General features: G+C 44.3%; 1 protein-coding gene across 4 annotated transcripts in view; it reads right to left on the bottom strand.

Moving 5' to 3' along the window:
• Nucleotides 1-17,268, bottom strand: part of ZFYVE28 (zinc finger FYVE-type containing 28) — a 174,282-nt gene that overhangs the window by 72,839 nt on the left and 84,175 nt on the right. For all 4 annotated transcript variants that reach the window (XM_040419208.1, XM_040419209.1, XM_040419210.1 and 1 more), the window contains exon 2: nt 3,913-4,053. In XM_040419208.1, the coding sequence (XP_040275142.1) occupies nt 3,913-4,053 (141 nt within the window). The remainder of the gene's footprint in view (nt 1-3,912; nt 4,054-17,268) is intronic.

The following is a 17,268-nucleotide window of genomic DNA, read 5'->3' as shown; positions in this document are numbered from 1 at the left end:
AACCCATACACTAAAATCTTCCCAAGTCAGGAGAGGAGGCTTACCGGGCTGATGGTGCTTGTGGCCACATCCAGAGGCTTGCGGGCGGTATCCGGGTCAGTAGGAGCCGGCATTGCAAGGAAGGGAACAGCATGTGTTGCTGCTCCTTGAATCTGGCTTCAATTTAAATTTCCCGGCCTTCTGAAGGATGTCCGTGACGTTCGTACGTGCGTGACGCTGTAGCACCATGATGTACGCAACACCCACAATCCACACCCAGGCGCAGCAGACAGGGGGAGTTACCCTATCAGAACTGGAGCACAGAACAACAGGATACACAGATACAGAAAGGGCGCTGCCCCTGGCAACCGACATACACGGAGACACCCGCAGCCAGTACGCCAGAGCACAACCAACCCTGTACCACAGACAATCAGACGCATCCTCCCGTGACACAACAGAGACGGGGAGAGAAAACATACACAGGCGGTTCACAACAGACCCCGCAGCCAGCACAAAGCCCCTAGCAACCAGCCTGCACAGGATTTCGTCCTGCAGCCAGTACGCAAGGGCGCATGCAGCCAGCCTACACGGAAAAGGTCACTGTGAACCACATTGTGACACACAGTCTTTATGCAAACTTTATTTGAAAACTCTGTACACTTTAAAAGGACAGGCCATCAATATCTGATCAGCGGGGGTCCAGCACCGTGCACCCCCGCTGTAGCTCCGGAGGTTGTTGCCAGGACTACAGCTCCATCTGTTGGAAGTTAATGGATGGAGGTGGTAAGTGCAGCATTCACTTCAGTGGGAGCAGTGTTGCAGTAATCAGCTCCGTCCACTACATAATGGAAGAAGCTGTAGCTCCAGTGACCACTTTCGCCACCAGAGCTACTGCAGAACAGCGAATATAAAAGGACCGGAAAGCTCCTTTAATTATAAAAAAAAAAATTATATGAGCACACGTACTAGGTAAGGAATGCCAGAGGGGGAGATTGTCTCTGTGTTGTGTCAACGGTGTCTCCTACCTGTAGTACGGCTCGACTCCTGTATCCTGGCTCACATGCAACAAAATTGAGTGCTGTAAATAGGAGTAACTGAGGAATGATGGAATTCCACACAGAAAAGAGGGTCCAACTTGTCTTTACTTGGTGTTAAAAGATGCAGCTTTAGATCCATACAATGTTACAGCAATAGTCTCGGATCCCCGCAGGTATTGGCAATATGTGGCAGGAATTATATATATTCTGCATCTGGTACATACGCCTTTAAGAATCTGGCAGGTATCTGTCTTCTGCTCTGTCTATCTTCTGCTTGGTTTGGGCCTAACTAGCTGTGGAGGTACTTATCTTCTCCTTGTATTTTGGAATCTGTACTTACAGGACTGCTCGCAGGGTATGGTGGTTTCTTCCTGGAGATCTGATAGTTCTGAAGGTGGCTACTTCCTTGGTCTACCAGCTGAGGTAAGGAACTCAGGCTGGGAAGGTTGATCTTGGGCCTCAGGGAGTCTTGGATCCCTGGTTGGGGTCCCTATTTCTGGGAGCTCCTATTCACACAGCCTACCCCAACAGGGGGTGGCTGGTACACTGCTAGAACTTTCTTTCCTCCCACTGAAGTAGGATGTGGGAACATTCCACTCCTCCTCAGATAGGGGGAAGCTAGCCTGGAATGGTCTATTCCAGTCTAGATCTATTAACTAGCTAACTGTAGACTTCCTACATATTGCTGCCACCTGCTGGTAACATCAAGAATTACAGCATATACATATTAAACAGTCCCAGTGAATCCAGATTATATAAATGCAATAACAGATTACACAGGGTGATAACACATTCACACTTTAACATCATGAAGCAGGGTGAAAGAGTTTAAGTGACATACTCTGGGATGTTACATATGTCATGAAGAAGATGACATCATGACGGCAGGGAAGATCATAGCGGCGGCTCTGGAGCAGAGAGGATCTGAAGCATTTAGTGTAACTTTTACCAAGATCACCCCACAAGACCTGCTGTTTCGGAGACGCAGAAGGTCCGGCCATCACCATCTGGCCCTTGTCACATTTGCTCACATCACCCATTTTTCCCCGCTTCCGACTGACTGTTCACTTGCTCCTAAATACTACTACTCACTTCACCGTTTTTTAACGTTATGACTCTAATAAGTAGTCCGATGGACCAGGTTTCCGGGGGTATGCGTGATGGGGCCCACACCAAATAATTTTTGCCCAGAGGCTTCCACCAACCTTAATCCGGCCCTGGATAATTCCCAGTACTAGTTAGAGCACGGCTAGGGCCGTCCGGAGGCGCCACACATCTTTGATCTGATGCAAATCTACGTCTTCCTGTACAGCGTCAAGCGTAGTTACCCAACAAGGCTGCGAGGATGATTGACACTGATGCAGACGTTTCCTTCATATGTGATGTCAGCCATTAGCCCATCTACCGGCGGCTCCTTCTCGGATGCGGCAGGGGGTTAATGATGAAAGCGCATCTCGCTCGGCAGGCACTAAACTGTTCTTTCATGGCTTAAACTCCAGCTTCCTTAACATTGGTTTATCCCATTACTGGGCGGTATTTTTTTGGCAGTGCACGCAGTTAACTATGAACACAACACAAGCAATACTTACATCTATAGACTCTAATTAGCTTTATAATAAAGCCCCCGGGAGCTCGTTGGCATCTGGCTAACTTCATTTGCATTTAGTGTTGTCTTTTGCAACCTCTAAGGGTAAATTATTTTCAATGAAACTTTATATGATAAGATTAAAAAATTGCAGGGCTGGTAAAAATCCGCACGCTGCCCCCACCGCCAGCAGCTGTTTTACACAAGCAATGTGGCTGATGTAGCCGCAGATGACACTGACTGCGCTGTGATTTATCGAGACTTGCAAAATGTACGTTTTTACATAAATTCCAGGTAGTCAATACGTGCAGAAATCTGCAACAGGCCCCTAACTTTTTGAGTTTCATACTGATGCAGGATTTAAAAGGGGTTGTCCTGAAATTGTAAAAAAAAATAACGAATTTTTTTTTTTTACCTACGAGCGCAACAGGCTATAAAATAAAATTTTATAAAAGCACAAGTGCAAGATAAAATAAAAATAAAATAAAAGTACAAGCGCAAGATATAAAAAAATAAAATAAAATCTTAACAAAACAGTACTCATCTGTTAAATCTCCCACCATACCAGTAGAGCCACTCCAATGGTCCCCGTAGCAATGACATCACAAACATCATTTACATTACTGCTGCAGCCAATCTTAAGGTCTCAGTGGCCAACAAGGCTAATGATTGGTTGGAGTGGTCATTTATGTGATGTCATCACGAGCAGTGACCACTGGAATGGCAAAGGATTTAGGGGGTCATTTAGTATCCTGAAATACGCCTAAAGTAGGCATATTTCAGGCGGTTAGTTGCGCCGCTATGGCTTAGCCCCGCTCACGCCAGGTCTAAAATTGTGGACGTGGCAGGGACGGGCCAGCAGACCCGTCTCATTTACCATTTTCTACGCCGGTTTTAGATGTAGAAAATGATCTAAATGTAAGACATCAAGGAAGCCGTCCGATGCTGGATGCACCAAAGATTATGGAGAGGCCGGCGCCTCTTCATAACTTCGGCTGATCCACCGCCAGACACTAGGCTTTATCAAGACCGACGTCCAAAACGTTATTCTTACAAAATGTGCAGCTTTATGTTTTTTATTTAGTGCTATGTACAACTCACAGGACATTTTCTTTAAATCCTGGACAACCCCTTTAAATCTGGTAGGATTGCATTTTTATATATGGAGCTTCACTTAAAAAGCATTTACAGAGCTGTACATACCAGTGTGTACATACTTGTGTGTATGGCGCTGTGCCAGGATAAACGACGCAATGCTCCACTTCTGCTTATTGACATAAAGGCACTAGAGTCAATGTACTACCTCACCTGACATGAACGAAACTGGTTAACAAGCAGCGTACACCTCTGAGGATCCTTCCTTCCATCCAGGCTGTCCAGTTCAGCAGCCACTTGGTTGAGCTCTTCGTCTGCATAGTAGAATTGAGCAAGAAGCTGTGGATCCGACCTCTGAAAACAAAGAAAAAAAAAAAAGATGAAGGATGAACTTGTCAACATAGTTCCCTCACCATTTGACATCACAAGGCATACCATGCAAATAGTTAAGTGTTTTAGTTTTAAGAAGAAATAAATCTACCTTCTGCTTGCAAGACTGCGTAAATCACAGCCAGTATCTTTGGTAACTACATGTCCCATGACACCAGGTAACTCTAGCACAAGTTATAATTCCAAGATTGAGAGCAAAAGAAAAAAGTCTGGTACAGTGTTAGCCAATAGAAAACTAGTTTAGTGCTCTCATTAAAAGGGAACCCGTCATCAACGTTATGCTGACCTCACTGAGGGCAGCATAAATTAGTGACAGAAATGCTGATGTCAGCGGTGTGTCACTCATGAGCTAAAAGTCAGTGGTTGCTGAGAACCAGCATCATAATCATTGCAGCCCGGGCCTTGAAAAGAGTCAAATCTACCTGAGAAGAGTCATGGTTATACATAATCTGCTGGTCTCACCCATCTGCTGATGATTGGCAGTTCTCTCCTAGAGAAAAAGAGAGAAAACTAGGTAGAAGATTGTCAGCCATCACCAGGTGGGCAGGAGAGCAGGAATTCATGAATAACCAGGACTCTTCTCAGGTGGCCGGGACTCTTTTCCAGGCCTTATCAGCAATGATTGTGATGTTGGTTCTTGGCAACCACTTACTTTTAACTTATAAATGACAGACCGCTGAAATCAACTCATCTGTCTCTCTTTATTATGCCGTTAGTATGGGCAGCATAACGTTGATGACGGGTTCCCTTTAAGAGAAACAAAATAAGAGTATTGCAGGTTTGATATCTTTTAATGGCTAACAAAAATAGAAGTAATGATGTTACATAGCGAGCTTTCAGGACATCACCAGTCCCTTCATCAGGCGTACTACAAGAATATATAAAGAAACAGCAATATATATATATATACACACACAATAAGAACAGAGACCTGGGGGAATGAATGGACATTTGAAAAACAACGGCTCTTGAGAATGAGTCCTTGATTATCTTACAGATTGATGTTATCTCAGAGACCTGGTGGCCCGACGCTTTAGCTCTTGTAGTGTGTCATAAATTCCGGGGACAAATTCAGTCCAGTATTCAAAGTGTCAAGCAGTGTTATAAATTTGTATTCCCAAATTCTTCTGGCTCTTTGAGATTTGAAATTACCTTTTTAAATACGAGAACTTTCATGTGTTCTTCATTGTGTCCTGGGCTACAGAAATGCTTAGCCACAGGAAAGTGTAGCTTCTTCTCTTTAATTGTGCGGCGATGGGACCTCATCCTTGCATTGAGTTTCTGTCCTGTTTCTCCAGGACACCAGGTCTATAATCCTGCTTCAATTGGAGATCAGATCACAAGAGCCACCAAGATTCCCAGAAGTCAACTTCTCCAATACAATGAAAAGAAACAGAACCAGCGCGTACCTCTGGTTGTGACCTACAACCCACAACTGGGAGGTACTGAGGAAAACTGCCAAATAATTACACCATGTCCTACATAAAGGATGACCGACTATATTTTATTTGGATAGGGGATAAGCAGTTGGAAAAGACCTCAGTTGATGCTCATCTTCATGGAAAAACAAGGGATAGCCAGCAATGGAGCTGGTTACGAGGTTCCTTAGATCTGATCCATATGTACACAGCTGGTTCAGGGTTCTTGCCCCTCTTTAGTAGAGGGCAGGGTACCGGTTGGCTGGATGATGTCTCAGGTGCAGCCCAGGAGGGGCTACTGGTTCTTAATAAAGAGACCAAAGATGGGCTAATTGGCATCTTCTTTCCCCATGGAGCATCGCCAGAAAAAAGTCTAAATACACCAACTGGTTCTCTTCAAGGAGAACCAGTAACCCCATTCCCTGACTTAAAATGAGTCTAATCCAGCCAGGGGTGCACCACCAATGAGGCCAGGTGAAGCAGCACCAGGTAGGGGGCAAGAGGGCAGCAACGGAAGGGCCATGGGCAATGAGCGCTTTCATTGTGGCAAAGGGGTAAGGTTAAGAAATTGGCATTGGGGGGGGGGGGGGGGCGTTTCAGTTTTCGCCTCAGGCAGCAGAAAAGTTAGGTGCAACCCTGAATTCAGCCAACCAATACCAACGAGGGGCAAAAATCCTAAAAAAGCTGTCTACCGATGGGTGCCTCTCCCTTTTGGAGGACTCTCTGGTTTGGCTGACGAGCTAATTTGCAGACCTGCTGGCAGAAAACGTCAGTCAAATAAATAACAATTCTCCAAAAAAAAGATTGAACCTCTTCTTTCTTGGTTCTAATAACTACTATACAACAATAAAAGCTACTGTATATACACAAAACCCATCAAAAGGGGTTAATAGTTACCAGACGGCTTTGAAAAGATTAATTGATGTAACATTATTTTAATAAATTCCCCGCGTCCTTGTGAACCCGAGCAGGTTGGTCTCAGTGGAGACCTGCACAATGTATCACAAGCTTCGATTTTCGGTGCTTTTCCATCCCCAAAAAATAGTTTGCATGATGCCCTTCGTGTAAAGCAGAGGTTTATTTATTTGCAGCTCAGCCTGGCCGACACAACACGGCGATAAATGTGATTTACGTCCGGAGAAACAATCCACTTTTCATCTATCGCCTCGCACTTTCGTAATAAAATCAGGGCTGCCAGTGTTTGCTGTTCTGACTGCAGGGACGGAATAGAAATTTGGCGACCTCAGCTTACATGGGGGGGGGGGGGGGGGGGGAACAAGGCTGCAGAAACATCAATCAGACATAAGGAGGACCAAGCGTACCCAGGGCTGGCCACAGTCACAATGAGAACCCTGCAGAAAACGGACCACCATTAACACGCTCTCATGTGCACACAGCCCTATGGAAACAGACCTCACATCAGCACCCAGATATCTGAACGTGTGCGCAAATTGGTCCGTCAGCTTAGGCTAGGGCTGCACGGCGACATGTGTCGAATGACCATAAGTCATGGTGTCGCGCTGCAACGGTGACTGTTGCACAAAAATCCAATTTGGATGGATGGATTTTTTGCGACCGTTGTGTCGCAGTGCGACACCATTGACTATCATTATAAAAGACGTTGCGCGACTTTTCATCGACACATGTCGCCATTTAGCCCTAGCCTTAAAGACCTTTCTTGCTACAATGTTAAGGTCACATGTGGCGGATACGCTGAGGATTTTCCGCAGTGGAATTCCGTGCAAAAAACAGCACCAAATACAGTAAAATAGAGGATCATTATTAGATTTTAAGGGTCTTACCACTGGGAGACCGCCTCCGATCACAAGAACAGGTACCCTCGGAGCCCTCCGAAATGAACGGAGCTGCAGGACGGGTATGCAAACTGCCCCTCCATACATCTCTCTAGAAGTTTTGGAAACAGCCAAGAGCTGTACTCGGCTGTCTCTGCTGCGCCTGTAGAGATGAATGGAGCAGCACTGCGCACGCTTAAACTGACGCTCCATTCATTTCAGGAGGCTCCAAAGGAGAGGAGTCCCCACTTTTTCGTTAATGGAGTGGTAGGATCCCCTACTGATCTAATAGTAGTTATCCCCCATCCTGTGGAATATCCATATAAAAGATTTCATAGACATGCCGCAACGCAATCCACACATAAATTTGGTATGCATGTCAATTTAGCGTATGTGTACATGGCAATTTTGGACGCGACAGCTCTTTGGCGACCAGAGATCACAGTATAGCAGTGCTGCATTAGGAATGAATGGGGGAAGGGGGGTGTCGCAGTGCGATTCGCGCGTTTGCTGTGACTGCAACAAGCAAGTCGCAAAAAATCCTGGATTATTCGCTATTCACATGTTGCAGGTGCAGCAAATGGTGACCCCCATTTCATTGGCAGCACTGCTACACTGCGCTGCGATACTTGGGTGCCACACGGAGGCACAGCTCGTGTTGCGCGCCAAAAATTGCTATGTAGACGTACCGTTATGGTGCGAATTTCACCAATTGCAGTGTAGAGTGTGAAATCCGCAACAAAACCACAGGCAAATTTGCCTCTAAATCTGCATGTGTTTTGCAGTGGATTCATTGTGGAGTCTCTGCACCAAAATACAGAAGGTCCTGTGTGGACGTACCAGATGACATGTCCAGACAGAAGTTTTGCTTGGTGGGGTCTAGCTGTTGGCTTTGCTTGGCCCTCCTCGGGAGCAGAGCTGTGTACATAGGTAAACCTCCTATGGGTCCACACACCACTAGGCCAAGTAAAACTGAGCAAGGCTAATCACAACCGAAGGGGCACAGCGCTCCCGCCCCTTTAGTTCAGAGATCGATGGAGACCTCGGCAGCTGGACCCCACCGATCAAAGGTTCTTCAAATCCCTATGACGTCAGTTTATGGAACCTACAGGTATCTATTTAGAAGATTGGAAATGTTGGATCAGTGCCGAATTCCCACCGATAGAGAAAAAGGTTCTCCAACCTGAGAGCCAACAGAAAATCAGAAAAATTCTGTATAAATGTCAACCTTTTTTTTGCTTCTATTGTTGTATTTCTACAGCTACTATGCAGACAATGCATCTCCATAGTAACAAAAAAAAAAAATAATGTATGAGCATATGCAATCATATTTCCTTCCATTTGGCCCCCTTTTTTATGCTAAAAGGACAGCTAAAAGGGAACATGACGGCAGGATCAGACTACACGGTTTATTTGTTGTCTGTTACCATGGAGATGCATTGTCTGCCTAGCAGCTGCAGAAACAAAACAGAAGGAAATAACTACAACGTAGTCCTAAACTTTGATAATTCATGGTCTATCCTCAGGATAGGTCATTCGTTGATTTGATCAGCGGAGATCTGACTCGCGGCTCCCCTGGCGATCCTCTGTATGAAGAGTCTGCGTTGCTGTGGGGAGTGCTGCAGCCTCTTCTTAGTCCAGTGATGTCACATTCACCTGAATAGGACTGAGCTGCACATAGGCTATGTGACGGATGAAAGGGGCTGAGCTGCAATACCAAGCAAAGCCGCTATCGAATAGACAATGCTGAGCTTGGTAAACTGCGAGGAGGTCACGACGCTCACCGTCCTCCACAAACCGCTGATCAGATGCCCCCACAATGACAGTATATAAGAACGGCAGAAGGAATCATCTCGAACTTATGCAGGGCGTCTACTATCCTTAAAAAAGGGCAACGCCCAAATGTCAAGAGCACATTTATTATAAGGCGGCAGCCACCTGACTGAGCACACACGCCACATGACTTTAGGAAGGACGCAAACAAACAATAGAGTATGTTACACGGGGAGGTGCACTCATTACAACTAACACCAGAGACGCCCAAGATGGAAACGTGTCATCTATTATATTACCTTACAGTGTAACCAGATGCCAGAGGCCCAATAGAGAAGTCCTGTGTGTATGCAGGAGAGAAAGTAACCAAACAATAGCAGACAGTGATGACTACCCGGCAAACAGCGATGACTACCCGGCAAACAGCGACACCATCAATGGAGGAAAACAAGCAAAATGCAACTACGATGAATGGCATTTTGTGCTGGGGAAAAAAAAACATTTGCTGATTAATTTCATACCATATCTTTATAAAGGTTCCCTCTATTCAAATGGGGGATCGCATGGTCGCTGTTTTTGGGATTGGCGGGGGGCCTCGGTGGTCGGACCCCTGCCTAACGGCCACATCTCTTATCCAGTGTAATGCAACACTTAGAAGCATGACAGCATGAAGCAGGCAAGTCGCTTTCACTATATGGGAAGTTTCTCAGATATTCTGGTTAAGACAGTATGACTAAGGGCTCATTCCGCAATTTTGCAGAACAGGTGCGGACCCATTCACTTCAATAGGGCCGCAAAAGATGCAGACAGCACACCGTGCGCTGTCTGCATCCGTAGTTCTGTTCCGTAGCCCCGCAAATATTTTAGAGCATGTCCTATTCTTGTCCAAAATCGCAAACAAGAATAGGCATTTCTATGTAGCGCCGGCCCAGTGTGCTACGCAAAATGCAGGACGCACGCGGCCTGTATCCGTGTTATGTGGATCAGCAATTTGCAGACCAAAAAACGCCTACGGCTGTCTGCCCTAGAATATAAGCAAAATTACTGGTACTCAAATGAGCATTGTGGCTGGCACTACTATAATGTACTTTAGCTGGCTCCATTATACATCTGCAACGCTTGGCACTAGTATATATGCACTTTTAGCTATCTGTACTATACATTCACTATGGCCGACACCATTATACAATATATATGCACTTTATCTGGCTCTACTATTGTGTTGTAAGGGTTATTTACATAATTAAGTAGTGATTGGTTCTGTCTCCTTTAATTATTATATCACCTTCTGTATTCTTTGTAATGATATTCGTTGTAATGTAGTGAGTTAGGGATAGTTAGATAACATATACAAACCCCCTATTGTGCTGATAAGACCACATTCCTGAGTGATTATCTCAGAGACATGCACACTGGACATCCTTAGGAGGAGGGTCTGAAAGGTATAAACTTTTGAGCACAAAGATAAGTAAATGGAACTTCACCAAGAACATCATACAGGTAGGATGTTGTAGGTCACCATCTTGATCTTGTATCATCATAGGGCCATGTGCTAAGAGATGGCAACAGGAGTTTCCCCCAGTGTGTTGCAGGCCAGTGATTGTTACTTTTACTACTCTGTATCCGATTTTATATTTTTATCGTATTTAGTAAATATATTTATTCACTTAGCCTGTGTAAGCCTATTTATTCTTAAATCTTTTGAATTCACGTTAAAACAACTATAGATGCACTATGGCTAACACTATTATATATGCACTTTAGCTGGCTCTACCATAGATGTACTACGGCTGGTTCTATTATACAGGTCCTTCTAAAAAAATTAGCATATTGTGATACAGTTCATTATTTTCTGTAATGTACTGATAAACATTAGACTTTCATATATTTTAGATTCATTACACACAACTGAAGTAGTTCAAGCCTTTTCTTGTTTTAATATTGAGGATTTTGGCATACAGCTCATGAAAACCCCAAATTCCTATCTCAAAAAATTAGCATATCATGAAAAGGTTCTCTAAACGAGCTATTAACCTAATCATCTGAATGAACTAATTAACTCTAAACACCTGCAAAAGATTCCTGAGGCTTTTAAAAACTCCCAGCCTGGTTCATTACTCAAAACCGCAATCATGGGTACGACTGCCGACCTGACTGCCGACCTGACATCATTGACACCCTCAAGCAAGAGGGTAAGACACAGAAAGAAATTTCTGAACGAATAGGCTGTTCCCAGAGTGCTGTTTTAAGGCACCTCAGTGGGAAGTCTGTGGGAAGGAAAAAGTGTGGCAGAAAACGCTGCACAACGAGAAGAGGTGACCGGACCCTGAGGAAGATTGTGGAGAAGGACCGATTCCAGACCTTGGGGGACCTGCAGAAGCCACCGTGTACAGGCGTGTGCAGGAAATGGGCTACAGGTGCCGCATTCCCCAGGTCAAGCCACTTTTTAACCAGAAACAGCGGCAGAAGCGCCTGACCTGGGCTACAGAGAAGCAGCACTGGACTGTTGCTCAGTGGTCCAAAGTACTTTTTTCGGATGAAAGCAAATTTTGCATGTCATTCGGAAATCAAGGTGCCAGAGTCTGGAGGAAGACTGGGGAGAGGGAAATGCCAAAATGCCTGAAGTCCAGTGTCAAGTACCCACAGTCAGTGATGGTCTGGGGTGCCATGTCAGCTGCTGGTGTTGGTCCACTGTGTTTTATCAAGGGCAGGGTCAATGCAGCTAGCTATCAGGAGATTTTGGAGCACTTCATGCTTCCATCTGCTGAAAAGCTTTATGGAGATGAAGATTTCATTTTTCAGCACGACCTGGCACCTGCTCACAGTGCCAAAACCACTGGTAAATGGTTTACTGACCATGGTATTACTGTGCTCAATTGGCCTGCCAACTCTCCTGACCTGAACCCCATAGAGAATCTGTGGGATATTGGGAAGAGAAAGTTGAGAGACGCAAGACCCAACACTCTGGATGAGCTTAAGGCCGCTATCGAAGCATCCTGGGCCTCCATAACACCTCAGCAGTGCCACAGGCTGATTGCCTCCATGCCACATTGCCGCATTGAAGCAGTCATTTCTGCAAAAGGATTCCCAACCAAGTATTGAGTGCATAACTGAACTTAATTATTTGAAGGTTGACTTTTTTTGTATTGAAAACACTTTTCTTTTATTGGTCGGATGAAATATGCTAATTTTTTGAGATAGGAATTTTGGGTTTTCATGAGCTGTATGCCAAAATCATCAATATTAAAACAAGAAAAGGCTTGAACTACTTCAGTTGTGTGTAATGAATCTAAAATATATGAAAGTCTAATGTTTATCAGTACATTACAGAAAATAATGAACTTTATCACAATATGCTAATTTTTTGAGGAGGACCTGTATATGACATTAACCTAGCTCTATTATAGATCTATGATGTCTGGCAGTATTGTACATGCGTTATGGCTCACACCATTACAGGCGCACTTTAGCTGGATATTAGCTCTCATCTACAGTTCCTCTACAGTTCCGAAATACAGCATCAGATGCAAAGCACTTAGGGAGTTGATTTTTTTTCAGACTTTTTTTTTTTAAGACTCTCAGCTGTACAGACCTGTCGATGCAATCACAATGAAGAGATGTTTTTGGGATGACACAACAGTAAAGTTCTAAGGTTCTCATGATACCACAAATGAGGGAAGTTGGTTTTCCTGTTACATTGGAAATCTAACAGACATGTCCTCATAGCAGTATGTGAAAATTATACAACAGTCCTCTTAAAGCTAAAAAATCCATATAATACATTCACGGTCAATAATACCATGTTCAACAACCATTTTATGGCTAGTTTCAACAACCCTGCACTAGATGGACCTTGTGTCAGGTATGCATGATAGAGCACTATTTCATTAGTCATGTGTGAGATCTACAAGAATATACAGTCACTGACAAAACAACATCATACTTCACCAAGAATGAATAGAATAAAACGTTATATATGCAAAGATCATGATGATATAGTACTGTGCAAAAGGTGTAGGTGTGGAAAAAAATGCTGTAAAGCAGGCATGCTCAACCTGCGGCCCTCCAGCTGTTGTAAAACTACAACTCCCACAATACCCTGCTGTAGGTTGACAGCTGTAGGCTGTTCGGGCATGCTGGGAGTTGTAGTTTTGCAACAGCTGGAGGGCCGCAGGTTGAGCATGCCTGCTGTTAAGAATGCTTTCAAAAACAGAAGTGTTAATAGTTTTTCTCCAAGCATACAGCCAATATCATTAAGAACTATCTTCAGGCTAGGTTCACACCTGAGCGTTTTACAGCGCGTTCCAACGCTCAACAGGCAAAAACCAATGTTTCCCTATGGGTATGGTTCTCACCTGAGTGTTTTACAGCGCGTACGAACGCGCTGTAAAACGCCCTACGCCCCAAGAAGTACAGGAGCTTCTTTGGGGCGTATTGTCGCGCGTATTGTGGCAGTTTTTCATTGGATGCCTCTGTTAAATCACACAAACGCGCGTACTACGCGCGTTTCCAAAATACAAAAACGCCCCAAAATACGCCTCAAAAACGCCTGTAAAAAGCACTTATCGAATACGCTCAGGTGTGAACCCAGCCTAAAGAAGAACAAGGAGTCCTGGAAGTGATACTATGCCCCAAAAGAGTCCTGGTCTCAACTTCATCCATCTGTCCAGGATTATGTGAAGAGACAAAAGGATCTGAGCAGGCCTACATCCACAGAATATCTGTGGTTAGTTCTCCAGGATGTTTGGAACAAACTCCCTGTCGAGTTCCTTCAAAAACTGTGTGCAAGTGTATCTAGACGAACTGAGGCGGTTTTGAAGGCAAAGGGTGGTCACAGCAAATGCTGATGTGATTTAGATTTCACTTTTGCTCATTCACTTAGCATTTTGTTAATTTATAAAAATAAACTATTAAGACTTTAAATTTTTTAAACCATTCTTACTTTGCAGCATTTTTCCTACACCTGTCTAAAACTTTTTCACACTACTGTATATAAATCATTACAATATTAGAGAGGAAGGGTATGTTTTTGGGGCAAAACTGTACAACTGAAAGGAGGCTCTAGAGCCTTGTTGTGCTACCTGCAGTCTGGATACAAAATGAGATACAGCCTCTAGCCTGGATACAAGATGAGATACGGTTGGGCAGGTTCCATATGGTATCCTACAGCACATTTGCACACAGATGTTGCGGCTGGGCCTGTAGATCCTGCACACTCGTAGGTTGGTGAAGCGGGATTTCCAGCTGGTCCCATTAATGATCGATTGGTGATGAATCTACTGACCAGGCAGCCAAGAAAGTGCTGTGTGGTCACAGGATGTCCTGCACATATTGCTGAGCTATTAATGTCCCTCATAGGACTACTAGGGGTGACCGACTTCCGTATGCGATGGCTCCGCAGATCATGATGCCAACAGTTGGGGCGGTGTGTCGCTCCACAGCAAAGACAGGATTGAAGTTCTCACCATGAGACCTTCACACTCAAATCCAACAGAACCTGGATTCATCACTAAAGACGATATGGTTCCAGTTCATAGCAGTCCAGTTTTCTCGTTCACCGCACCACTGCAAACGAAGGCGACAGTGGCTAGCTGTAAATGGTGGGACAAGTAATGGGCTCTGTGACACCAAATTTTCTTCTGCTAAGCGCCTGGAAATGGTCCAAGCAGAGACAAGGGTTATAATGAAGGAGCCATCAGTGTCTGGGTGGTGGACAATAAAACTGTGGGAGCTGCTTGTGCTTGTAAGTAGATCAAACAATCCTCTCTACTGGTAGTCTGTCTGGGCGGTCCAGAGGCTTTTTACCATGTGCGCTCGCCCTCATGTAAACCACTCCTCCCAAAACCTCTAGGTCAAATCATCAAAACCACCATCCTGCTTCTCTCCGTTCAATGATGTGCCTCCTCTCAGAGTCTGTCAAGTGGGCAAAATGTCTTTGTGTGTGTCGAAGAGGCATTTCTAGCAGTCAACGATCTCTCACTAAGCGGAACACTACCCAAAAGAAGCCTCTGAGAGGCATTTTATAGGGCAGCAGGGGAAGCACTCTTACACCTTCTTGTGGAAAGACCCAGTGTCTAAATGTCTAATCAGACCACACCTGTAATTTACATATCTGCTCGAGACATAACTGCTGCATGCGAGTTTTGCAGCAATCCGCCATTTCTATCTGGATGTGTTATTTTTTATTGTCAGAGAGGGTATATCAACCTATCGAAGGCACTATGTAACTGCAGATATAAACAGTATTCCAGGATCTGCTGATCAAACAAGGTGGTCGCACTGATGCTGTGCAGATCATCACATGTATATATGATTACTAGACAATTTCACAGAACACACAAGATTTCTTGGGAATTCACCATCCGCTATATAAAAACTAATCAAATTTTCTAGCTGCGCAATAAAACAAGAAATCGGTAGATGACATTATATGTGTTGTGCATCCTCTGCAAAGTTATATTTTACAGACGTCAGCTTCGAGTACCATAAATAGAAGGTGCAATGAGTTCAGTGAGAGATGTGAAGAAAGGCTCAAGACCTGGCTGAAAGTAAAGATCTGGATAAATCAACTGCAAGACAAGCCCAAAAATATCATAAATCTGTACAAGCATAGTGATAAAACAAGTAAAATACCACCCTGGAGGACAAATGATCCTAAAAACACTCAAACAGGATCACAACAGAGGCTACAAGAAGCTATACAAGACCAGCATTGAATAAGAAAGAGTTATCCAATAACCTCTAATATATACCCCGAAATAATCCTAGATGACCAAGAAGGCAAGGCCTACAGATGGCAAACTTGCCAACAGTTCCAAATACTGCAGGACAATCTCACAGACCAAGCGGGGATTATACTAATTTCCATTAAATCACTTGTCAGATATTTTGGGGATGTTTCAGATGTTCAGAATACTGATGGCCTGTCACCCGTCCCTCAGAAACCACGTCAATGGGCACTGTGAGGGGGGCCTTGAGGTTCTGCGAGCATCCATTTATCTACACTCTGCAGTGGTGCAGAATATTACAGATTCAGTCTGTTCAAATGGACGTACTTTCTACGGCCTATACAAGGTCAACGGCGTGCAGATGGACGGACTAACTGCGGCAGCTGATCGGTGGGGGTGCCCAGAGTCGGACTCCCGCAGATCTAATGTTGATGGCCTATCCTGAGGATAAATCATGACCAACCAGATCCTACAAAATCCCTTCGAAAATACAATGTTTTAGGTATGCAAATAGACCAGGGTATAACCTACAAATAAACATACAGATAATGGAGGTTTGACATTGTCCTAGAGACCAACACACATGACTAGAGCGTATCAGACCACTGTGTTAAGGCTACTTTCACACTTTTGCTGGATCCGGCACGGTTCAGCAAAAACGCTTCCGTTACTGATAATACAACCGTCTGCATCCGTTATGAAAGGATCCGGTTGTATTATCTTTAACATTGCCAAGACGGATCCGTCATGAACTCCATTGAAAGTCAATGGGGGACGGATCTGTTTTCTATTGTGGCAGAGAAAACGGATCCGTCCCCATTGACTTGCATTGTGGGTCGGACTCTTGACGGATACGTCTTGCTCCGCATCCAAATACGTAAAGAAAACAGCAGCATGCTGCGGTTTGCTCTCTGGTACGAGAACAGAACGGAATGCATTTTGGAGCATTCCGTTCAGTTACATTTTGTCCCCATTTACAATAAATGAGGACAAAACGGAAGCGTTTTTTTTTTACGGTATTGAGACCCTATGACGGGTCTCAATACCGGAAAATATTAACGCTAGTGTGAAAGTAGCCTAAGCTGGCATCCGTGAGAAAACGGTTATTCGTTCCTTAGGTATAAGTCAGACTATAAATACCGGTGAAGGTTTTGGTCTACAAGGTTACCCGACATTATTCTGTTAGGAGCACTGGGTAGTTCAATGCGGATATCAGTGAGGGAGGAAGTAGCTTCTCCTCTCTGTTGGATTTTGATAGAAATCAATATAACTAGCAGAAGTAGCCGACTTCTGCTCCAATTAAGGATTTCAAATAATTTTCTATAATCAATATTGTTGGTAGCCTGGGCCAGAGGAAGTAGCTAGCTTTTCTCTCCTTGGCCTTGGCTGTCAACAATTCATCTCCATACAATTTTATAAATAGTAAAGCATAACTAGCTGCTCTTTCCAATGGAATTTCAATAGTCA

The sequence above is a fragment of the Bufo bufo genome, chromosome 2, assembly GCF_905171765.1.
Source record: "Bufo bufo chromosome 2, aBufBuf1.1, whole genome shotgun sequence".
In the NCBI taxonomy this organism is placed as follows: Eukaryota; Metazoa; Chordata; class Amphibia; order Anura; family Bufonidae; genus Bufo; species Bufo bufo.
The sequence above is the reverse complement of the archived record's forward strand: the minus strand, read 5'-3'. Positions and strand labels throughout refer to the sequence as shown.